At 38.0% G+C, this 25,940-nt stretch overlaps 1 protein-coding gene across 1 annotated transcript in view; it reads right to left on the minus strand.

Moving 5' to 3' along the window:
• Positions 1-13,309: 13,309 nt before the first annotated feature.
• Positions 13,310-25,940, minus strand: part of RNF217 (ring finger protein 217) — a 58,539-nt gene continuing 45,908 nt past the window's right edge. The window contains exons 4-6 of the mRNA XM_039568706.1: positions 24,431-24,632; positions 17,517-17,588; positions 13,310-15,395 (exon numbers count right to left, since the gene is read on the minus strand). Coding sequence (XP_039424640.1) covers positions 15,322-15,395; positions 17,517-17,588; positions 24,431-24,632 — 348 coding nt within the window. The 3' untranslated portion in view covers positions 13,310-15,321. The remainder of the gene's footprint in view (positions 15,396-17,516; positions 17,589-24,430; positions 24,633-25,940) is intronic.

The raw sequence follows: 25,940 nt of genomic DNA on the forward strand, positions 1-25,940 counted from the left end.
GCCTTTATGACAGCAGTTTTCCTTTATCTGGTAATCCTATTTTGCTATCATCTTTATAACTTAAAAACCTATTTTTAGTTCTCGTTTCACTTTTTAATATACATAAATTCAAACCAACAACCATCTTCCAGGTCCTTGCTCTTATCTTAAAGGAGGTAGACAATCATTATATAAAAAGGCAATTACTAAAGCAAAGAAATACATTTGCACATTGGAATGCAGATAATTCAGTGCCAAAGAATGCCATTGAGATAAGCAAATTAGTGAAGGAGTAATAATAAAAAAGCCCTAGAGGTGTACATGGACAATAAAACAAGCAGCAGTTAAATTATTTCACTGCAGTTCTTTTGTTCTGCAGCATGACAAACCAGCCAGGAATGAATAATGCTATTGGCTTGCTGTTATCTACCTATAGATGAGAAGATATCACAGAATAACAGAATGGGTCAGATTGGAAGGGACCACAACGGATCATCTGGTCCAACCTCCCTGCTCAAGCAGGGTTATCCTAGAGCTCATGGCATAGGATTGTGTCCAGATGTTTCTTGAATATTCCCTGTGGGGGAGATTCTACAACCTCTCTGGGCGACCTGTTCCAGTGCATGGCCACTTGCACAGTGAAGAAATTCTTCCTCATATTCAAGTGGAAGTTCCTACGAGTCTGTTTTTGCTGGTTACCTCCTGTCCCATTGCTTGGCACCACCAAGAACCTGGTTCCATTCTCTTGGTGCCCTCCCTTCAGACACTGACATTGATGAGGTCCCTTTCAGTTGTTGCTTCTCAAGGCTGAACAGGCCCAACTCCCTCAGCCTTTCCTCAAGAGATAAGCTCCAGTACCTTAATCACCTTTGTAGCCCTCCACTGGACCAGCTCCAGGAGCCCTATGTCTCTCTTCTACTGAGGAATCCAGAACTGGACACAGCACTCCAGGTCAGGCCTCACCAGGGCTGAGTAGAGGGGCAGGACCACCTCCCTCAACCTGCTGGCAATGCTCTTCCTGATGCACCCCAGGATACCATTGGCCTTCTTGGCCACAAGGGCACACTGCTGGCTCATGGACAGCTTGTGGTCCACCAGGACATCCAGGTCCTTCTCCACAGAGCTCATTTCCATCAGGTCAACCCCCAGCCTGTACTGGTGTCTGGAGTTATTCCTTCCCAGGTACAGGACCCTTTGTTGAATTTCAGATGATTAAAATATATATATATACACACATATACATATATAATTTTATACATTATTACAACATAAATTGTTACATATTATATATATACTTAAAAAAAAAGAGAGCAAAAGCTTTCACACCATAGTAATATGATCACGCATACATATAATAAACTGAATCACGTAAATGTATTTTTCTAAATTCTGTGTCTTAACTTAGGAAATATTTGTTGGCTGAATTCACTGTAGGCTGAGAAACTCTATGCCAAAGGATGCACTTTTTTCATATCTTGATAGGTCTATGAAAAGATGATAGCCAAAATAATTATACTTAGCCATATGTTACCTTTATGCAGATTGACAGGACTGGGTCCCATAACTTCTTCCAGTAGCAAGACTGGGATGTGCAGAGCTCTGCTATGACTTGGCTGGATCTACGGCTCAGGGGAAGCCAGCACCCTACACACCAAGTTCAAGGTGCTGGGACCTGCTGAAGTGCCCATGCACACACCCCACACTTACCCCAAAGACATCTGGACAAAGTGACAGCTCAGGACAGGCTGCCACCAAAGCAATGACCACAGCTCACATTCAGCCACTTTTTTCTGAGAACTCCTCATCTGACAGGCTGTCAGGTGAATGAACAGATCTGGCAGAGACAGCTGCTCCACTTATCCACCATCAGGCTGACAAGGGGTCCCCACAAAGGTTGATTTTTATGAAGTACAATTCTGACAGCCATGTTTAGTCCTTGAATGCTCCTTTGTGGGAGAGGAAAAGTCAGCCTTTCTCTATCTTGTCTCTTTTTACTGCTAAGAAGAGATAACACGCTACAATCATTTCTAAGGTTCAAAGCCATAAAACAGCTAACTCAAGATTACAATACATAAATAAATGATAGCTAAATGGAGGCTCAATGGTGCCTGAAATCTAAGTAATCTGTTTGTTAAAAATAGCATCAAAAGGAGAATGGTGACATAGAATGCTTGTTGTAAAGGAATTTGAGAAAAAGGCAACAGCAGACACCAAAGGTCTGAAACATTGAAGGTGTTATTGGAAAGCTCTGCTGAATTAAACTTTGTTTGATTTGGCAAAGGTTTGTCACTGAGCCATTTATTATTAGCTCTGACTTGTCCATCACCTCATAAAAGTCAGATGAAATTAAAACAAGGCCATGTTTTTGAAAGCATTTTTTAATAAATAATAAACATATGGTCAAACTAAAGGCTAAAATAGACATTGTTTGAAAATAAAAAAGTTAAAATTAAGAAGAGGGGAGAGCTATGGAGAGATGCCTGGAGCAGGCTGGGGCAGAGGGAGACTGGTGCCACACCATACTGCCCCTGCAGACATGAGTCCTTCCCACCACTCCTTCTCCCAGACACCATTTTCCGCTCCGTGAAGTGTTTTGGGGTGATGCACCAATGACTGGAACCTGCCATTACTGTTTTTTGACAAGGTATGAGCTAAAAGAAGAGAATCTACAAGGCAGTTCCTAGGCAGGAAGGGGCTGGACAGCTGGGGAGGAGAACTGGCCCTGCTCTTCCCTCAGTGGATGGAGGCAGCAATGCCCTGGGTGCCAGGCCTGAGCACTGGAATGATGCTCTATCCATCAGACCATGCTGTGCTGTTGGGAGCGTGACTTGGGAAGCCAGCATCACGAGGGTCATCAAAACCCTCTCTCAGCTGGCTTCAGCCTCAGGCTTCAGCCTCAGGGCCATCCCTCACCAGCCAGCAGGTGCATACTGATCCCTTCACAAAAACCAAACAAAAACCCACCCTAGCCCCATCGTGCCCCCACCCCCAAAACAACCCCATGGAAAAAAAACCCCACACCACAACCCAGCACCCCAAACAGGCTAACAGGTAACTTCTTAGATGTGTCATGCACACGCTGAACAAAACTCAAAATGAGGAGTGTACAAGCATACAATTCTCAGCAGGGGAATCTCTACTGAGTCCTGTTTAATCATACAGTGCTGCTTTTCAGGCTTAACTGGCATTGTAATTTAATTTTGAATTACTGCACTTTTCCTCCTACCTACTGGGAGTTTTAAGAGACTGTCCCACATTTCTTTAGCATAAAAGAGAACAAAAACGAAACAATAATTTACAAAATAAAATGGGACTGATGAAATAGAAGGCAGACAAAAGTGGGCAAGGGGCCCCTAAAATGGCATTTCATTTAGAAAGAAATGTTTCTAGAGAAGTGTTTTATTTATGTCCAAGTTGATCAAGGAGGCGAGGTCTGGGCCAGCATAGAACATGGATTTGAATGCATACAACACTCTTACAGGATCATGAAAACAAAGCTTAGCTTCAGATTATTACAATATTCCAGTCAGGGAAGTATTAAGGAAGATGACATCAGCCTGGGAAAGGCTGTGATGATCATGAAAGCATCCAAGAGAGAGTAAGAGGAAAAGCTAGGTGGAAATTAGGTTGAGAACCTTGCTTAGATCAGGTGGAAAAAAATTAGCTGATGGTGAGAACGGTACACTACAAAGGAAACAGATACACACCACAACTTTGCAACCCTCTATCTTACTTATCAGCATCTCATCCATGGGAGAGTGTTTTGTATGGTCAAGTAGGAAGGAAGAGGCCATATCCCTCCCATCCTCACTGGATCACTGCTGGGATCCACTACGACATTATCCCTACCTAGGGAACTCCAGTGCAAGAATTAAAATGACCTAAAAATACTGGGACAGAGCAATGCTTCAGGGAGACCAAAATCTCCTCTGACAGTAAGTAAAACCAGGTATCTGGGGGAGGATGCAAAACACTGTGAACAAATACTACTATCTACTACTCTTGAGGCTTCCAAACACTTTTGACTCAAAAGGCTGAACCAAACAGGTTATTCTATACATTAAGTGACCTGCCATCACTTTCTTTCCTGTAACTGCTCCAGTACTCATGTCAGCCTTCAGCACTTACAATATCCTTTGGCAGGAGACTTCACTAGTCTTTCATTGTTTTATCAAGATTCACCTTTTGTTTTGGTACATATCCCATCTAGTCACTATTTTGTCTTTCCTGTATCACTCAGAGACCTTTGGTACAAACATGATAACCAATACCCATCAGTCATATCGTTCCATGCAAAGAACCTACCTCTATTTTGTTGTTGCCCAAAACCCATTTATTTGATCAGTGTAACTAGCTCTCATTTCCACAGTCCTGGGTAAATCAAGATTGTTTATTACCCCACTGCTCACCTTTTTCTTTACATAATTTGCAAATACATTCAAGAGCAAAGCCCAAACACAGATCTCTGCAGAATTCAACCAGCATCCTGCATTCATGGCAAAAGCTATTTACTCCAATTGATCTGTATGTTCTGATACTATGCCCACCTTGTCCACACAAGATCCTCCTTCTTAGCCCATGTCTAGGTTTAATTTGAGGCTATTGCAAGGAATTACAGAATTACAGAACTTGCTGACCTGCCAACAAGCTTTGTGGTTGATAAGAGTCCTTCATAAAAGCTGTATTGACTTTCTAAAAGCGTAAGAGCTTTACACGGTTGATAATTCTATTTCAGTATTTCACATTCCCCACAGAGCTTCATTTCACTGCTCAAGCCAAACTACTAAGCAAATCATGAGAACCCTCAAAAGCACATGCCAATCAGCTGAAGGGGAGCATGTAAAGATTACAATTCTGTATCTGTAATCTCTGTGGAGCACATTAGTCCTATTTACCTGGGGAAATACCATGTTTATAATCAAACTCTGCTGTCTGTCTTTTGTCAAACAGTTTGAGATTGCAAGTGAGAAGTTAGCCTTTAACTTCAGTCTCAGCTCTAGGGCTATCGATTTCCTTGGCCTGCTGACTGTCCCTCCATTGCTGCACACTGCAGGCTAGATTCCTGCAGATAAGGAACTTCTGGTATGATGTCCTTGACATTTTGTTGCAAATCTTGACTGTTTTGGAGGGGGCTGGGGAGAGGGCTGAAAGGTTTGTCCTCCGCCAGATGGACCAAGCACAGGCCTCCAAGATTTTGCTGTGTGTTTCTCGGCAGGGAATTTTTCTTCAGCTTTATTTCCCACAGAAATGAAATGTAGGCAATGGTGATACCTTGTCTGCCTGTACATGAATGTGCAAGTGCAACTTCATAATTAGGTATGGTGTTTAAAAACCCCCAACACATCAGACAACACATTCCATCAATATTGACAGCTCACCAAGTAAGGAAACTGAACACAGTTCCTTTCCAGAGAAAAGAGGCACCTGCTTCAATTAATGGATTACCTATTTCAAGTTTACAGCTACAGACTGCTTTATCTAAAACCCTATCAAAGCAATAGAGCTTTAGGAAGTAGTCGTAACAAGGGAATGGGATATTTGGATTCCAGCAATTTTCTCCTCATTGTGTTTGGTTATTTTAAGCTAACATTTTAACATTTCACGAGAAGGTACAATTCTGTGTTGCATATTAAGATGCTTTTAAAAGTGAAACCAGTAGCCAGAGATAACACCACATGACAGGGAGTATTTTACATTAAAATATTCACCACAGTAAACTTTCTTTTTACCTCTGCTTTCATTTTCAGTGTTAAAGCAGTTAAAGACTGAAGTGACTGTAATACAGCGTTTGAGAACACAAAGATTTTGAAGTTTAAATTATTTGGTGTGATTTTTTTTTAGAGATTATATAAATATCATAAAAAGTATTACAGATTTAAGCAAGACTCCTTGGAGATTGTCAGCTATCCTTCATGCATAGAATTGCTTAAAGAAAGAGTTAAACATTCAGGCAATTTCATTTTTCTTTTTCAAAACTTTATTAGGTAGACATTACTAGATGACATTGTCAAACCCCTTGTGTGCTAGTGAACGAACTCTACAATGTATGTCTCCCCACAATTAATCAAATCCACTGCCCCCGCCCCCATTTCTGAATATTGATTCTAAGATGGGTGGAGTCCATTCAAATGCTACTTTACATTCTTCCATTTTGTCATGGGGAAGCACTTTTTCAGTCTGTTGCTACAGGGGCTTGGGATGTCAGTGTAAGTGAAAGGAATGCCTTTAAAGGGAACAAAGTACCGTAAGTTTTGTCTTATGAAATTCAGTCGCATATGAACACCAGATTCATCGCAGAGTCTTTTAAAAATTAAACTGCCTACCGTGATTGTATTTAGCAAAGTGAAGCAATACAGAGACATACCTACTACTGAATACTAGTGAGGTAACATTTTGAAAATAAAATTGTTAAAAAATTCACTTACTTTCGAAAGGTCCTGTCCAGCAGGACAAACATTGGCAGAACGCCTTCCCTTGTATCCATGCATGTACATGTGCATATACAACCTGTGTCTACTATAGCTTTTTAAAGAACAAGATTTTAGTTATACATTCATCAGGACAAGTTTAAAGATCAGACATTATTATGGTAGATTCAACAGAAGACTTCAATGAACCATCTTCTAGACCTCCTAAATGAAAAGGCACTCTGAAGAGGGTAGCAAGAAATAATCCTTACAAAACATTGACATGAACTAAAGCAGCCACATGGGTAGCACACTCAACAGTGATTATTGATATACATTTAAAATACCAACTTGAAAGATGAATTATTTGTAAAATATTGCCTAAGACTACTTAATATTTTCATCAAGTTATTACAGCATGAAGACCATTGTTGCAATACTATGCAACAGAAAATATAGAATCAGCTAAATGCAAGACAAAGACAATGGGGAAATTTTATCGGCATTTTGGTTGTGTCTGCTGGTTCTAGGAGAGAAAAAATGCATTTAAAGAAATAACTTGTAAAAATAAACAGTAACTCATAAGGTTGAAGGAGTCTTTTGATGGCATCTTCTATTCAATGGATTATAGAAGGACCAAATGTTTAATGCCTAAAAATTTGAGATAATGCTGAAATAGAAATCATTAAGGTATGTAAGAGTGATAATTCACTTACAATTTTATTGCAGTATGGCTCTAAATCAAATTCCCTACCACCAAAAACCTTCAAACAAGCAAGCTGAATCCTGACTAAACAGTCACAGTAGTGTTAACAGTAACACTGTGACAGCTATATTACCAATTCATAACTCCAGGGTGGGGAAAAAAGCCCCTCCCACAGTTCTGAAAAAATCAAGAATCTCAGGAAAAGGTTCAAAGGAATACTCTTCTTATCTTCATTTCTCCTTCTTTCCTTTACAAATTCTCAGTGGAGGAAATTGAACATAGTAAAAGCATTTTATGATAATGAATCTATAATAAATAGACCTTCTAAGCACCATTTTTCTTCTTACCCCCCATTAACTCAATTTCCTTCTGATAATTACCTTTTATACTTCATTGTTTTTTGACAGATAACTGCTACCATAAGCTCATGAAATTCAAGGTAATTTTAGAACAGTAGCTTAATCCTGACTTCAATTATAGAGTGACAATAGTCGTATCAATGTTAGTAAGAACAAACAGGTCCTTTAGTAAATCTAGAAGATAAAGGGCAAAATTCCACTGTTTTCTGGAAAAGGAAGTAAGGAGAAATAAATCCCACAACACCCATTTTGAAGCTATCAGAAGACGGCAACATGAGTAATACTTTTTCAAATCACACTTCCCACCCTGCAGTGAAGGGCTGGGCAGAGATCCCAGAGCTGCGCCATCGTCTCGATTGATGGTTTAGTTCACCCAGATACCACCCCAGAGGAGTTACCAACTTGTATTAACAGAATATGTTAGTTCCAGCTGGATAACACTGAAACGCTCTCAACCTGTTTTTAGTCCCAGCCTAGTTACAGTGCACCTCCATGTGCCATATTCCGTGGTGCCTCCATCTCCAGGAATTAGTGTGAACAAGGCATGTGTGAGCCCCCGAGTTGGCAGGCACACCCACAACAGGCTGTGGTCGAACTGAACTTTGGCTGAATTCTCTTCTCCAAAAGGTTGCATTTCTTTCAGTGGCTGAAAACTCACGACTTCTTATGTTGGAGGAGCCAACTTACTCTAACAACTTAAGATGCATTTCTGCAGAAGTCTGAAGGAAGACAGGAGTCAGGGGAGGGATGGGGCCAAAGAGCAAGTTAAAGAAACCTAAGAAATGAGATCATCAGAATTAAAATAAGCATGCTAGATTACTTTTATAATAGGCTAACCTCTTCACTAACATTTGTCAACTTTCTGAGCAAACCAATACTCATTACTTTGGCTTAATGTGACTGTAGGAGTCCACAGAACAGGAATTCCCATATCGCTCTATTGAGGGATATGAACACCTTCCATTTGTTTCACACAATAAGGCACTTACACATTTAAAATTCCTCATTATACAAAACACATTAAATACTGGAATTCAAGTGTTGATTTCATGGGCATTGCCTTCCTCCAGTTTTTATAGCTTCTTAGTTCATCCCATAAATATACTACAAGAAGTTCCAATCGCTGATGCATCTAGCTTGTCTGTTACCCAAACGCAGAACTAGAAATTGCTTTCTTAATGAATCCACAGTGTTTTGGCCAGCACCCCAGCTGTGCCAGAAGCCTGTACACTAAAAAGGATGTGATCTGTTGTCTCACTACCCTCACCCCTTGCCGTTCCAATTAAACCTATTTTAAAGGGAACTCTTCACCCTAAAATACACAAAAGAAGCGATGGGGGCAAGGGAAGACTTCTCATTGAACTGTAATGGAATTAAGCTCAGCTTGGACGTGCTCCTCGGAGATAATTATTTCTTTTTTTCAGCACTATTCTCATTTCTACCATAGTGACAAGAATTAACAAATAGCCTAAAATGTTATTTTGTACTCAGATGGTTAGTTATGTAACAAAGATGACTGTGCTGTTTAAGTACATTTTAAAAAATGCAAAATTAAAAGCTCTGAAGAAAAATAGATTTCAGCACCTTGCTTTTAAGTAATGTAAATACAACAAAATTAATCTTTTGCTTATAGCTCAGCAAAGCATTAATGAAGCAACTTATGAGATCACATTTTACAGGTCCAATTTGATCTTCAGCCATTTTCACAAGTCAGTTTCAAATTATGAAATTTAGAAGGAAAAGGAGAGCATTGCAAACAAAGTGTGTAAGAATGGAAACATGGTAAACATTTTGAGATGGTAAACAGTGAAATGTAAATCTACCCCTGTCCTTGCGATTTCTGGACACAAAGCAGCAGGATGCAAATTGATATGAAAAACTCTTAAGAGTGCATTTTTTAATGCAAAAACATGGTCCATGACTAAAGACTGAATCCATCTGCTCATCCAGAGCTTGCATAAAGCAAGATGTTTTCTGACTGCATCAGAAGTTTTACAGGACAGGTTTAAAATACCTGAACAGCTTCTCTGGATTCTGTAACTATATTTCCTTCTAAAAATGAGGTAAACGTGGCGTTGTGTTAGTAACATCATGCTCAGTAACAGTAAGTTAAAAATTTCAAAAATACTGTTTTCAGTCTGACAAATTTTCAACAAGGTGAACACTGAATGGGGTTGGCATGCAACTGTGTTTAAGATATGTGCAAAATTCATGTTTATGCTAAACAAATATTTTTACACAGTAAGCTTCTCTTCTCACTTTGATCCATCCAAAACAGTTCAGATTAATTTTTCATGTTTTGATAAGCCAAATAAGCACCAAAAAAAGTCTTCTTTTGCACAATATGCATATTTTAATAAATGCATCACTACTGTAACTATTGTTTTAAACAGTTTTATAAATAAACAGCTGGAATTGTGTTTCAAAATGTATGTATTTATTATTTTGCTATGGAGTAAATGAATCTTATTACACATTTTTATCTTTGAAATCAGAGCATGCACTCTAAGATCAGTTTTCATTTCCCTACCGTATGGCAATTCACTATTAGGCCAAGAGAAGAGAAGCATCAGTGATTAATTGCCTAATGTGTACAGTCTATTCCTTACTGCAGAGAGAACATATGGATCCTGAACTCTTATGCACAGAAAGGTGACGAAGAATCAGCTAGGAAGATTCAGTCTGCAAGCAACTGCATTTGTTAGTTTTATTACAAAAATGTTTTGGGGTACTGCTCAAGCTGTAACACCAGTGAAAACACCACTTGTGTTCAATCAAATCAAGGCTCAGCTGCTTTTTCATGAAACAGCAGCAAGCTAAACTACCAAACAGATCAGCAACATAACTTTTTAGATGTTGTGTATCCTCAAGTTTATGTGTTAAGTCCTAAGAATACTGAGCAGCTGCAATTCCAATTCTTACAGTGTGCTGCTATTTGTTACACTGAAGAAAGCAGGATTTGAAGAAATGTTATTTAACCCTGTCTTTGGGTGTTGCTTCTAATTTTATTACTGATTTCAAAACATTAAGGTTTCTTTATTATATTAAAAGCTAGTATCCCTTCTCCTGACAATCTGCTCTAATGAGAACACTGTTTGGAAAATCTTCCCAACTCCTTCCCTCTCCTGCACTTACTAAACACATTGGCATCATTGTGTGAATGGGAAGAGTGGCTCCATAGTAGTTTGCACTTCTTAGGAAGTGAACCAGGTTTTCAATGGCTATCAACACGCTTTCAAATGTTTTCATCAAAGTATTTGTGACCAAATTCCACACTGACATAAAAATAGTTTTCTCTGATTTAATTGGGCTGTGACTGATGTCAGAAATGAAGCTTACTGCAACTATAAGGTTTTAAAATGAAAAGAAAGTAAAAAATTATCCAATATTTTCCTCATGTAGGACTCTTTCCATCAGCAGTGATCTAATATAGATTATAACAGTAACAGCAATCCATGGTTCTTATCCACAACTTGAACCTGCACAATTAGCATACCAAAAATTATGATGTAAGGTTTGCTCAAGAAACAAAATACCACAACTAAATTAAAAGAGCTAGCAAACCAACCAAGAGTCTGCACAGCAAACTATTTGGCCATTGAATATTAAACAGTTTCTCAGATCTAACTGGCATTAGAAACCATTCCATCACCAGTGAATTTGTATCCTCTGGGAGAATTACTGCCCCACCTACATACCATTTAACATCACACAAGCTGTGACAGTCTTTGGAAGAGCAAAAAGCCTCTTGGCTAAAAAGAATACCTGATGGTGATCCAAAATGCTTTCTAGTTAAAATTGGCAATAGACCCTGCAAATTAATATTTTTTAATAAAGTAAAACTTTTATAATGAATAAATAGGTGTAAATTACAAAAACCCCTAACACACCAGGAAGAGTTATGAAGTCAGCATTAGTAACATCAAAACCAAACAAAATCTTCCCTTACACATTTGCACTGCCTCAAAGGAAGATAACAGATCACTCGAAGTGCACTGTACTTTAAAGACACTGAACAGGTATGAATATACTGTTTATTACAGAGGTGGTGGGAAATGAAGACTCACTGACTTTTTTGTACAGAACTAAACCTGATGGGTCAAGCTCAGCACAAGGCTACTAGGAGAATTGCTTTTCTGCCTCTTGCTTGTATTTCCACTCAGCTTATTACTCTCACTAGCTAATAGACCGACACAAGGAAAAGCACAATTATTTTCCAGTCACAAGCTCCTGGATATATTCTGCACATATACCTAACAGTCCCACAGGACTCAGCATGATCCTGCTGCTGACATGGCTGAGTAGCCCTGGAACTCAACCCCATTAATGAAACACAACTAAATTCTGCATAGTGGAGAAAGGGAGAGTGGCCCCTGCGGGGTGGCGTGTCCAGCCAGCCCTCCCAGCAGGAGCAGGATGGGCGTACAAAGCCATGGTACCACAGGCAGGGCCCCAGCTCTGACTGCACGCCTGCAAGCAGGGCTGAGCTTGGGCAAATCCACCCCAGGAAAGCTTGAAAAAGAAGGCTAGTGTAGAATAGACTCAAAAAATTCCTAGTCTGAACACAGGTACTGATGAGCAACAACTTTGCACAAGGATAAATAATTTTAAATATTAACTGTGGTGAAAGCAAACACAATGACCAGTGATGATCAGCATACAGTAGTGTGAAATCTGCCTTAGCAGGTTAATCTAGCTGCCTGATGAAGTTTTCTGCTAATAAAGATGGAGTAGAACAGCCTGATGGTTTCTTTAGAGTAGTTACAAAAAACAACACACGTAATAAAAACATCCTTGAATTTCCTTATAAAGTTCATTCCATTTCTTTCAAATGAATAAATTAAGTGACATGCTTTTAAAACAAATGACATTGCTTTGATATCTATAAGATTTGCTGTGATGAGTTGTTTAAAGGCTAATGTTTAACCAAATGAAGCTTTGTACTGAGCTACTTCTCATGCTTTAGTAGGTTATATTATATAATATTGATAAAAAATGTATTTATGTACTTTTCAAGTGGGAATATTTTTATACTGATGGAAAAAGACTTCCATATCCCTATTCTGCCTGGCTCTTGAAGGTTTATCCTGTTCTGTAGAAAAGCAAAGATTATTGTAATTCCTTTTTTTTTTGCCTACAGAAAAAGCACAATCAGACTCACTCATCTTTACAAGGTCAAAGATGTCTCTTTTTGCTCTGTATAGAAAATGAAAAACCATTTCCCTTTGATTTCATCTGTTCCGATAAAATCAAAATGGCCTAGCTTAAATGATAACATATGAGCTGAGCTGTATTTTCCTTTTCTCCATCCACAAGGACATGCTTTCTGAATATTAAGTAAGTGCAGATCTATTATCTTCCTTTTTATGCTCTTTATTCTAGTATCTTAGTTTCAGATCTTACTGAACTCTAGTTAAAAACTGAAAACGGCAAACATGGAAGAGTGAAAACAGCTACAAAGACTGTAAGAATATCTCACACATTTATACAGAACCAGGAAAAGAAAGGAAATTAATCTACTGTGTAGTTAATTACAGATAATCTCAAGTACTAAAATATTCTCAAGTGGAATAATTTGACACCATGTTATAGACTGCGTTGCAAACCCAAATCTATCTATATATATATCTTGCTCTCTGAGGTCTGAAGGTTTTTCTAAATAATACAAAAATATCTTCATTATTTGACATTTAAAGAGAGGAATAAAAATCCCTGAGTAAGCCAAAGACAACTGATATGTATAGCCTCAGAAAACACACTCAAAACCAAGACCAATTTTAAGGCAGCTTCCAACTTCAGACAGAACACAAATAGAAAACTGGTGTCTCAGAAGAAAGTAAGTCTAATTAACAGGCAGATTTGCATTGACAATAGGCTTTGAATTTTATTTCTAAATGTCATTGCTTCCCTTCTTAATTTGCAAATCTTTGAAAAGTACTATTTTTACTGTTAGGATAACAGGGTCAACCTGCCCTTAAATTCAAATGGAAATTATTAAATAGTTATTGACTACTATGGTGTGGTTGTACACACTTTCAAAAAGAAAAATGCAAGAAAACAAAACCAGAAGCTGACAGAAAACAAGCATACTAGCCAGCTATGGTAAGCTGATATTTGTGTTTCCAGGTAAATAGAAGTCATCAGCTTCTTCCACTGAGGCTTCGAAGTCAAAGTGAGTATCTTATAACAGTATTATGTTGGTGGGGCAGAATACTATTTGCTTAAAAATTACAACTAGATTCAGATTTAACAACAATTTTCAAAGAAAGTGGTACAAAGTACATCCTCTTAATGATACATTATTTGCAAGCCTAAATTTTGAAGTCTGTAGACTTTAAGGACGTTTCCCATCTTCCTGCTTCCCCCTTTCCCCATACATACACAAACATATATATAAATATGTCTTCAAACACACACACACTGAAAAAGAGTACCTTCACAGTACAAATCCAATCTTTTTTAAGATTAGCTTGTATTTTTACAGTATAAAGTAGATATTTTTCTTATTCAGTTCCTTTCTTTATTGTTTCAATGTTCTGCCTAAACAAAATTTATTCTAGTTTTTAGAGTTATATTTGTATGATAAATTTGGATTAAAATTAAAGGTGTAAAAATTCTCAGTAGCTGATTCCTTTTGCTGAATTACATTGCTGTTGTGGTGATGCACTGAGAAAGAGGTTTGGTAGCAAACAGTGGAACTTAAGAAAAAAAGAGCAAAGAGAGCTATTCTCTTCAGAACTGTCATGCACCAGGAAGAGCAACACTGGAAGCAGAAAGTAAGAATGAAGTGGTCTCCTAAGAATTTATGATTACTCCCCTTACCCTGGATTCACAGATTTTCCTCATGAGACATCAGTGGCTACTCCAAGACTTACATAGTAGTAGCCTACTCAAAGGAACAAACAAACAAAATGTGCTATTTAGGTTATAAAATTTCATCAAGTCAATCTTCACACAGGTAGTGTGTAGCATGTGTATCATATTCCAAGTCAGAATAAAAGAGCAGGCTTCCAGCTTCCCTGCAAACACACTTCAGGGACATCTTGGGACAGATTAGGTCACTGACACATCTTGTTATCTAAACCCCTCAAATCTTTTCTGTACTGCGAGAATTTAAAAATGAAGTCCTGTTGTAACAAATCTTGTCACACCCCCTGCCATTAATATTAATAGACTGCCATAAATAATTTACTGAAGTGAAACCAATCACCACATTCTTAAATATCACGGCGCTTCAGTACTAAGGGTATTTCCCTCTGAGGCACTGCAGTCTGGCGGTGGCAATGTGCGCTCCACTAGCAGGAGGACTCAGAAGATAACCAGCTGTCGTGCTCTGGCATGTGATGGGGTTTTGGTATGCTGAACAGAATGCTGTGTGATGGAAGTTATTTACAGAAGTAGTTTTTAATACCAAAAGTAGTATGCTCAGTATACAGTAAGAGTCCAAACACTTCTAAGCATTTCCCCCTTAAAGGCTGACACTGAAGTTAAACGAGCACATGTTAGCAGTTAAATTCTTTCTTCACAGGCCAAATCGGTAGTAGAATTGTGGCTACAATACAGACTTGGATTGTCTGGTTCAGAAACTTAGACTCAAAAAAACCCCTCCAAAGTAATAACTAAAAAAAAACAAAACCAAAAACATTTAAAAAGCAGCAGTCAGGGGGCCCATCTTGTTGAGAGTGCACCAGAGCAAAGAGGCTTTCTGGTCTGCAGTAGTGTTTTCAGCTGAGGGAAGATGGCAGGAGAGCCCCCATTCTTCTTCCAGGGCGGTGGCTTTGATGCTGTAACCAGCAAGGTATTGCTCTGTTGCACAAAACACGGATAGCCCTTGCAGGACCAGCTCAGTTCAGGCGAGTAATGTCCATCCTCACCACGGCATACCTGTCCGTGACCTTTTCCTCTGCTTTTTACAAAGGCAATAGATAGGAAACACAAATAAACCTGCCAAAAGAAGGAAACATGAAAAGAAACATAATTAAATGCAATCCTTTGTGCATGTATTGTGTTCTTTCGATATACCTATCCAGATGGAGTTTTTCACATCTCAGGAGACTTTAGACCAGGCATTTGGACAAGCAGAAAAAAATACTAGCCTGCAACAAACAGTGTCTTTGATAATGAGTTAAGCTACACTTATTCTTCCCTTTACAACAAATTCCTGCTAACCCTACACTCATCTCTGACAAATTAATTTCTGAACCATGCTGTCTGGTGTAAGGCACAAACATAAAACTTTTCAAAGCACTCTGGAAATTCTTAGATCTAAATTCAAAGCTGATGTAACTAAACTAGTTTTCAATTAGATTCACATGCAATAGAGACAGCACATTATAGTTTTACATTTTATTTATTTTTACAAACTTCCTCATCTACTGTGAAGGAATACCAAATGTTTATACTTGAATAATACCAAGTGTTTATCATTGCTTGGACAGGGAACTATTTATTCTTACAACTCTTGAGAGAAAGAAAGCTGTAAAAACAAAAATAAATAAATATATCACATTTATTCAGGTGAAAAATAGTTTGTAGTCTCTCAAACCCAAATGAGAAGCATCTTCCCCCTTCTCTTGCCACCAGCTGACTGAAATGGCCAAAGATTTTTCTTTTCAGACACCACTACAGTAACAACATAGAACAAAAGACTACTACAATCACAGGGTTCTTGCTTTGCTCAATAGCCCCGTAAATGGTGCAGTATAGTTTTCAGCTATGTAACTGAGATAACTTTAATAGTGGTTGGCAGCAAATATTGCTGTAATTACCTCAAAACCAAAACTTTTCTATCAATAATCAATGTTTTTGGAACTGCTCATACTGCTGCCATTGATTGTATCTTATCCAGCCAAGCCTAGGATGGGACTTCAACGGCATTCTGATTATTACTGTAAATATTGTTACTGTATTACTGCAAAACCCTCTTAATTTTTAGCATATAAAAAAAAAGTGTTTTTTTCCCCACCATAGATTATACCAGACTGCAGACCAAAATAAGCTTTACTGGCATTAAGGAGTCTTTATTGTTTATAATTTTGGCATAAAAATGCTATTGAATAAATATTTAAGATAGACATCACTCACTCTCTTCAGCAAAGATAGTTGGTCTAAATACAGAAATTAACATTAATATTCCTTATTTGGCCAGATGTAGTCTAGAAAAGCTGTAATAGTATTTTAGGTATAGGTTGATTGGTTATTTGCAACCTTATTAACATAACTATCCTAGTGTATTTTGGCTTTATTATATGAAAATAAAGGAGTCACATCCCAATATACCTCAGGGCTGGGCACACACTGCAAATTTTCAGTGGAGTGAGCAGTTTGATGAAGAGCTGTGAAGCAGCATGATCCCTGAATGACATATTGCTGCCAACATGAAGAGTGGATATGCACTCACATGAGCAAAATTATACCTTATTGTCACAACTAATCTCCTTTCTGCGGGGAAAACTCAACTAAGCCAGGCAAAGAGCAGCTTTGCTAAAATATCTGTCCCCACGTTAATACAACCACATTAACAGGGCTTTGATACTGTAATCAAATGAGTTCACAGTACCAGTTTTTGGGATGGAATACCATTTGGCAGCCTTTGCACTGGATCATATTTTGAGACTGACTCATCTCAATTGGCTGCTTTGTTGATGTTGCATCTTCAAGCTGGTGAGCTCTTGAGACTAGGCCTTAGTTCCCCAAAAATCTTGTCATACACATGGCCAAGATCTTAAAATTGTGATTCAAGGGGGTGATTAAAGGCTGGGTCCAAGTTAGTCAGCCCCCAGGATTACATTTAAGTTACTCTGGAGGTTTTACTAGTTTATTTACACCAGTTAAAGATGCTGGTCTGGAAAAAAAAATATGGAAACAAAAATAAAGCTAATAAGCATAAAAAGAAAAAAAGAAGATCCCAGAGACAAGTTTTTTAGAAAAAAGTCATGTATAAAATACTAAAAATGTATCTGTGAAATCTGTACTCTGTCTCTATGTCTGAAATGAAAATATTGAGATGTCAGAGAAAGTCACTGCATAATCAGGATTAGATTCATTCACATATGTAACTCTTACCTATTACAACAGCTACGGCTCCCAGTGCCAGTCCCAGAACCAATATTAGGGGTGTAATGAGTAGTTTTCCAGCTGAAATGCAAAATTCATGAAACAGTTCAAAGAAGGAATTTTTATTTTTTCCTTTCCAACAATATCAGAAAAATATTTTTATCTATTATTTTTAAAATCATTTACCTCTACAAATAGGATTCCTATTTGTAATTTCATCCTACATATTCAGCCAGGAGCTATCACCACAGAGTCAGCTCCCTGCACACAGTTCTCTCTGCCCTCTTCACCCACCACAACTCTCTGAGCACAGCTTATTTCATACATTAACAGCTTGCATTTATTTCTGTTTCCATTCTGAAATCTCTCAAGCATCGACAGGAACGTGAGAGCTATAAAGCTACTGTAATTTGGCTTCTCTGGAATCCTACTGCACAGCAACCAGCCTGGAAAGATGCCAAGCAAACTAGCATCTTGGAAAGTTTAGGTTAGCTCAAGGCGATGAGACCATCGCCTCTAAATACGCTTCTGCTCGCTTTAAAAGGCTACAGGGAAGTGCTCGTGTACAGCTGTGATTAAGGTCTAAGTCAAACCACAGCCAAGTCTATTTTGGATCTACGTTTATAAGGATATGTTGTGGCTCTTACATGAGTAGGACAGCGATGTTGAGCAGCATACTGGCTAGAGTATAAGACCAAGAACAAATAAAGCATGCTCATATTCTTTATTTCTGGTGAGTTCATCTGTAAAAATTTGCAGAGTGAAGGCAGGGGTCTTGCTGAAACGGTGAATTTGAAACTGAACCAGAACCCAACTTATCTTCCTTGCATTGCGCACTTTCAACGGAAGAATCTCCCTGGCTCTGCAGGCTGAGCAGTTGGGTCAAAGACATCACTTATCTGAGCTGTTCGAAAAATGCAGGAGGGCAAGCACTTTTACTGATATACCAGCAGTCTTATCAGGGACTTGAAATTTTGCAATTCTCTAAGTTTAAAGTTCTCTATGTGTTTGAAAGATCACCTGAAGAATGGGAGAAAAACTGAGTTTGTTACCTCTCTCTTCCCTGCCCTTCCCTCTCTCAAGTCACTCATATCAGATTGCAGTAAATGGATTACTTCATTCAATAATGATGTAAACTTTTCCATAACCTGAAACACTAATTTGAGCACTGAAGGAAAAATGAGATATTTTGGAAATATTTACAGCAGTTAAATGAACTGGCCCTTTTCTTGCTCTGTTTTGATAGCTTTTAAATTTCATAGGAGTGTTGTGGGTGGAAAACACTAATTCCTAGAAGAAAAAAACCTGGCTAATATTTGTATTACTCTAGTTGCTAGGCATCCTAATGGCATACCTTCTTGGGACTCCACTGCACTGTGTTCTACACACACAGAACTTGTCAAATACATTATTCAAGTGTAGACAGAAGAATGAATGTAAAGTGATGGAAAACCTCAAGAAAGGTCCAAAAATAAGAAATGAAAACCATTTTAAAACATTACCAGAGCCTTCAACAATTTCAAGTAAAGCTCATAAAAGATTTAAGGTTTAAGGTATGAACTCCTTACTTCATTAATAGCCATGTAATTAGAATGCTAGAAAATTATGATGTTTGGTACCAAAATTATTAAGAACTTGAATCACTGAGCTAGTGACTGAATATGCAGAAACAGAGTCTATGGAAAGGGCTAAGCTAGCCTTTGATTGGAATAACTTCTTTTGAGACACAAAGAACAGCCCCTAAGCTAATTCGAAAACTCGTTCACTTACATTTGACAAACTCAGAGCTGAAATAAAGCATGAGTAGTGTCTTTCCTTCTGCCTGTGAATATGAGTTATGAGTATTGTGTAGTTCCAAGATTTTATAGAATAAAATGACTTTTCATCACCATAAGACCATATCTTCTTTTGGTTATCAATGCATTATTTCTAAAGACTAAATTTCAAAACGAAATACTTTTTCTCCTTACATATCTATTACATTTAAATCCTTAATATTTCTTTACCTTTGTAAACTACAATTAAACAACACAAGGTGAACAAGGCTTGCAAATGTTGCCATCAGGAAGAGTACAAACAGCAGCAATCACTAGCAAAGCAGCAGGTATGCTGATATTTGCTCCAATAATTTTTATCAGCATTGTATGAAACAATTACAAAATGCTCAATTTTACATCTCAGAATTACAAACTACTTTATATCCAATTCCAGTTTGACAAACATCGTTTGTCATAGTGCGAAGGATCATGAGGCTCTTAATCATAGAGGAAATCATGACACACCAAGAAATGTCACTGAGACTAAGGATGTTTGCTGCAGGCACTAGCTCTGAGACTGATAGCACAGAGAGCAAATGTAACACCTGCCTCAGAGCTGAATAAAATTTTGGGTCATTAGCCCATGTGGTGATCTCAGCAGTAGGTTATGACAGCCAGTTTGCTGTTGTCTAAAGCTAGTTTTTAAGAGTAACTTAACAAGAAGGGATTGAAACAGAACCTTTTTACAATTGCACTCAAATAAATGGTAAACAGTTTCTCTACCGAGTGGCACAGCATGAAGATGTAGACATTTGTGGTAGTATAATAACTCTATTTGCAGGTGTCTCCGAGGGGTTGCCTTATTTGTGGAACAGAGAATCATGTTCTTCTGCAAAATAACGAAGTATTTCAGGAAACATGAGGGAGTACTTTTCCCTTGCATAACTTTGGGCTTAGTTACAGGTTTTAGGGTAATATATACAAACCCCGATATACCCTTAGAGAATTCTTTGCCACGTAAAAAATTAATAAACTAGTTTTAGAAAACAAATTTAATCACTAGCATATGAGAAATATTAAATTTTGTCTTTTAAGTCTAAATATCATTATTGTTTAAGCAGAGACAATAAAAGCATCTACTTACAAATCAAAACAGCAGTATCTATGTAGACATTAAGTTCTAATAAAAGTCTGCATTTGTTTTTAAAGAGTCTTATCAAGGGTATAGAGACAACTTCTTACAAGTCAGACCAACTAAAATATGAAGTTGCTAATGAAGGTTGGATCACAAAATTGCATGCTGCCTTCTGCGAGGCTCAAAGCCATGCTTACATGAAGTGAACCTTGTGCTCTGTTTGGGACAGGAGTACATGTCAGTCAGATCTGACAACATCCTGCTTTCAGAATCCTATCTGAAATGGTGGTTACCATGCAAAAAAAATTCATTTGCTTTAATAGTTTCATTACATGTAGTATCTTGTTACAGATCTATGAAGTACCTAGCAACTGATTTTGAATACAATTCATCAACTGAATCCAGGTGGTATTCCAGTGGCATCTTAAGTACACTTCAGACAGCTGAACGCCCTTTTCCTTCCTGTATAACTCATCACTGACTCCAGTTATAACGAAACATTCTGCCTTCAACAATTTAGCCAATTATAATGAGAATGACATCTCAGTCTGCTGGGATGGAAGAATAAAAACAATTTCACTTGACTGTACTGGTCCCAGGACAATTTCTCTAAGAACCATGCTGGCTAAAGAAGGGAGAGAAATGTCAGAGATCACTTCTGCTCTCAGATTTTCTTCTTCCCATGATTACTATCACCTTTACATAACAGTTGGTTTATGAAGAAAAGTACATTTAAATTTATGTTGCCATAAATACTTTTCCCTTATTTTTACTGCAGAGCAGTTTGTGACTGTATGCACTTGCTTCTCAACAGAAACCATGCCAGCATGCCAGCCTGCCACACTGTGTTCTTTCTACACACTCCACCTAGCCAGATTTTAGAAACAACCCAAAAAACCCTCAACTGCACATGGTTACAGAATCATATTTACTTAAGTATTCCTTCTCCATAGCAATAAAGTAGAAGAAGTCATACAAAACCTGCACATATCTAGCAACACCTCACCAGTCTCCCACAGATAGCCAAGATAACATTTCTTTAATTTCCGCTACTTAGCTAACTAGCAGAGGCACTTTTCTACAGGAAATCCAACCTTTGCTTCTTACTACATGTTACTAAAATGCAGAGGCTATGCTTTTAATGGCCTCTCTGCTACCATCTCTTCTTCTGCTGACTTTCAGAACTGAATCAAAACCCAGGCTTGTACAGTAACACCTACTGATGATAGTGCTCCTCTCTTGCCTGATGAAGTATTTACAGATTTACATTTACAGTTCTAGCTACTGGGACCTCCCTGAGCCTGGCTGTGATCCCTAACTGGAATTCAACTTTTCTGGGTTTTAAATTTGATCTTAAATGATTAAGACTAGTAAGCTTTGGCTTAACACATAAAACACAAAACACAAAATAATATCAAATATGACAAAGTAGAATCTGATGGAGGGTCCATAAAAGAAAGATATGAAAAGGTCAGCAAGCTATTATTATTTACTCAATTTCATGATAACAGAAGTAGCCAATGAAATTATCAGGAATCAATAAAAAAACACCAGGATTTTCTCCACATGACACACAGTGAAATCCTAGAGCCTCTACCAGAAATGCTGTGTAAGCTGAAATTTAAAAACTGTTAAAACTAGTGAAGGGTCCATCCACTGATAGTTATAAAGCAAAGGTTCAGATCCGAACCTTAACTAAGGAAGCGTCTAAAGCAATGATTACTGGAAACAAACAGGGAGTCAATTATTTCTAACTGACCATTGCTGGGGACAGACTCTCCAGGCTGATCTTTATACAAGCCCAATTAACAGCCACAGATCAATTCTGTTGAATTCTGTTTTACAAAGACAGATGATCCTAGCAAATTTCCAGCACTGAAAACGGCAAAATCCACAAACTTAAACTGTGTCAGTTTAGGATTATATCATCTTCAAAAGGTCAGGAAAAAAGTCAGGAGGTACAATCTTACAGCAGTATGATGCCTTTTTAAAAACAGATGTGAAAACCCACAGGTATACTTGTGTGGAAAAAAGTACAAAAACCTAGACTGGCTCACACGTGCAAGTCATAGCCAAAATCTACTGTAATGGAAGAAGAGCTGTGAGCTCAATTCCCAAATTCAAATCTGATGCAAATTTTTGAAGATTTAAATTTTTTATTTTCACACGTGAGTTCTGTTAGGTCTCTGGAGTATTTTGGTAGTTATTCATAAAGTGTATCAGGATCAATAACAGAAACCCCTATGAGAACTGCAATCTGAGGCTTTGAGCTTTGCTAATCCTTCTTGGTTTATTAATCAATGCAAACCACAAGTACACTTGCAAATAGGAGATGAAAATAAAAATATCTTATACCTTCTCCATGTGTGATCTTGTAAATATGAGCATAAACATATTTACCATGAAGCTTTAATATCCAAGGCCAGGCTGAACAGAGCTCAGAGTAACCTGATTTAGTTGAAGACGTCCCTGCTCATTGCAGGTGGCTTTTAAAGGTCCCTATTCTATGATTCTAATAAGGTTACCCATGATTCTGCATCTGAGCAGCAATGACTTGGTAATGTCTCAGAGTACAATCTGGTGCTACAGCAGAGACTAATTACACCAAATATAACAAGATCTATTTAAACACAGCTTACATTGTTTGCCATTATGGCTATTACTAAAAACTCTTCTGAAATCTTACTTAGTGCTTTGAAACAGTTCTTGAAGTTTAAGCCTAAATTTATTAATGAACGCTGATATTCATGTGCCCTAATGCCATCACTGTCTTTAATCTAGACTAGATCTTCTCGTGTGTTGGAATTTATCTCTACAAAATGTATCAGAGTATGTATCATTTTCAATTTTCATCCCCTTTCTAGTTATTTCTGTATCTTTAAATCACCTCTCTCAAAGTTTGTTAACAAAGCCTTGCAAACTCCTGAGGTCAAACTAATGGGCTTGGATGACACATTGTCGCTTGCTGAACAAGCAGTCCAGGTTTGCGAATCTCCCACATCTTTGCAGCGCAGCAAGGTTGGCATTTTTATTACCAAGTTTTGAGTTTGTGTGTCAATTCTTATGTTACTCTGAAAACCACCTAGTTTCCTTACTGGAACGTGTCTGGCTCAGGATTAGTTTTTTCACCTCAGGTCTGCTTTTTCCCACATGTTCCATCTCTTGCCTTTACCTCTATGATCAAGCTCAGAGCATTTCCTCATCCTAGGTGAGCTACAAGTCATTTCCAATTTTTATGCCTTAATTCAAAGTACAAAAAGTTCTATTTTCCTTAATAGGTTCCCAGTTTTTGGCACTTAATACATCCATTTCCTGTAACATTATAGGCCACCTTACATGCTGTAAACTCACTACAATGACTGAGCTTGACATATATGTAAGACACCACACAATGTAATAGTCTACTTTAATATCTTGTGCTTCTATAGGCTGAGACATCTATGTATCTGGCTCAAAAGCAAATTATGAGTGCCTTTTTGTTTAATAAAAATACATTTTTGGCATCATACTTTTGTGAGCAAAATTAATGTATATAAGTTGTATTTTGTTTCAAGCTGGATTTTATCTGAACTAAAGCTAACAGTTACAACAGTGTCCTCCTATTTATATTGGAAAACCTGAGTTTTTCCACTCAGATCAGGTTCAAATCCAAAGAGCACTTTATTCAGTCTTACACCGAGGTTAATTTAAATAAGGTTCCTCCTCTGATCCATTTCTCCAATATACCTTAAGAATAATGAACACAGCCAGCAACATGCATATTGACAGCACTTTTCCAGTTTGCTTATGTATTACTAAAAAAATTAAGAAACAAGCTATCTGCAGAGGACATAATACTTAGTTGTACACAGTCCATCTAAAAAGGGAGGGCAAATGCCATATATTTAAATACACTTAATAAGCCACCTATTGAATAACTGAAAAACAAGGTGCCCATCCAATATTTTAAACCACTAGTTTTAACTCTAATTGTCCTATCCCCCTAATCACTTCATTATGCAGCTCTCCACAAGGTACATTAATCCACTCACCACAGACAGAGCCTCGCACTAATCTCCTTAAATGTGGTCTCTCGGGGAGGTAGCGGTATTTGCATCCAAAGATACTGAGGTTTGACGTGTGATCTCCAAAGAAGCGGAGCTGGCGGTATCTCTCCCCACAACGGTAACAGAAATTAGTGTTACACTGTGAACAGGTCATGTGGTCACACCCTTCAGTTCTCTGGATGTGGATCTGTATGAGCAGAAGGAAAAAAGAAATATTATTTTGCCCCCCTTCCTAAGCACAGGAAAGTGGGCACCACCTGGGGCAGTTCATGTGCCAGATGAAAAGAAGCTGCAAGCAACCCCCTGCTAAGTCAGTATTTGAATTAATTAATACTGCAGCTGGCTTAAGACAATAATGTTTTTCTGAGGCATGTTTCAGAGCATTAAATATGAGTTCTATTGCTTCCAGATTCCCATTTCCTACATAATCCTACTTTTTTGTTTAAACACTCTTCATATCAGATGAGAATTCTTGCCCTTACTGACATTTTGTTTTTATTACTGAAGTAGATATATTAGCACCAAACTTTATTAAAAATAAAAGCAACACAGTTATGATATATAATAAATATAGTTATGAACTCTGTTTGACCCCTCCACACATGGGTTTCCCTTCTTAGGCCACCTGTGGCTCCACTCCCTTTTCCATCACAAATTGATTTGGCATTTTGTAATAAACACCAGAAAGACACTGCTGTCACAGTGCACGATTTGAGAAATAGATTTTTTTTCTTCTTTAAAAAAAAAAAAAGATTCCACAAACTATATGTGGAATAAAAAATTACAAAAAATTACAATTTCCTGATTCCCACACCACAGCATGAAGCAGGGCTGCCCCGGTTCTACAGCCATCTTTCTACTGATTGCCTGCATAAATAGTTCCCCATCCTGCATTCCTAGACTACACTCTTCAGTGGAATGGTAGATAGCCTAATAACTGAGGTTGAAAGTGATGCTCGAGGGTCATCTATTTTAACCCCTAACTCCAAGCTGAGCTAACTGCAGCCAGATCAAATTGCTCCAGGTCTCATCCCACTCGATTTAAAAAATTTCCAAGCATGGGTATGTCACAGCCTCTTCACGCAATCTGTACCATGCTTCACCATTCTCCCCAGGAATACTTTTTTCCATTACATCCAGTTTGAATTTCCTCTGTTGAAACCTGCAACAGATAAACTGATGCCTCCTGAAACTCCTATACTTACCTACATGTATTTATTTTGCAGGAAGGTACAGGCAAAGACATGGCATAACCACTCAGTGGCCCTGCAAGCACCAGAGACACTGAAAGCTCAGTGAGCTCAAGAGAACCTCGTGACTCCTGGGTTATCTGACATTCCTGAGAGGGTCAAATGCATTTGTTCTTTGGTGCTGATCAGGGGTGATCTGGGATCTTACCTTGCTCGCCCAAACATCTACTGAAACTGGCACTTTATACACGTAACAAAGTGATGCCTTTCACCAGCAACACTGGTGGTAAAAGAGTTACAAAGGT

Source organism: Corvus cornix, chromosome 3 (assembly GCF_000738735.6).
Source record: "Corvus cornix cornix isolate S_Up_H32 chromosome 3, ASM73873v5, whole genome shotgun sequence".
In the NCBI taxonomy this organism is placed as follows: Eukaryota; Metazoa; Chordata; class Aves; order Passeriformes; family Corvidae; genus Corvus; species Corvus cornix.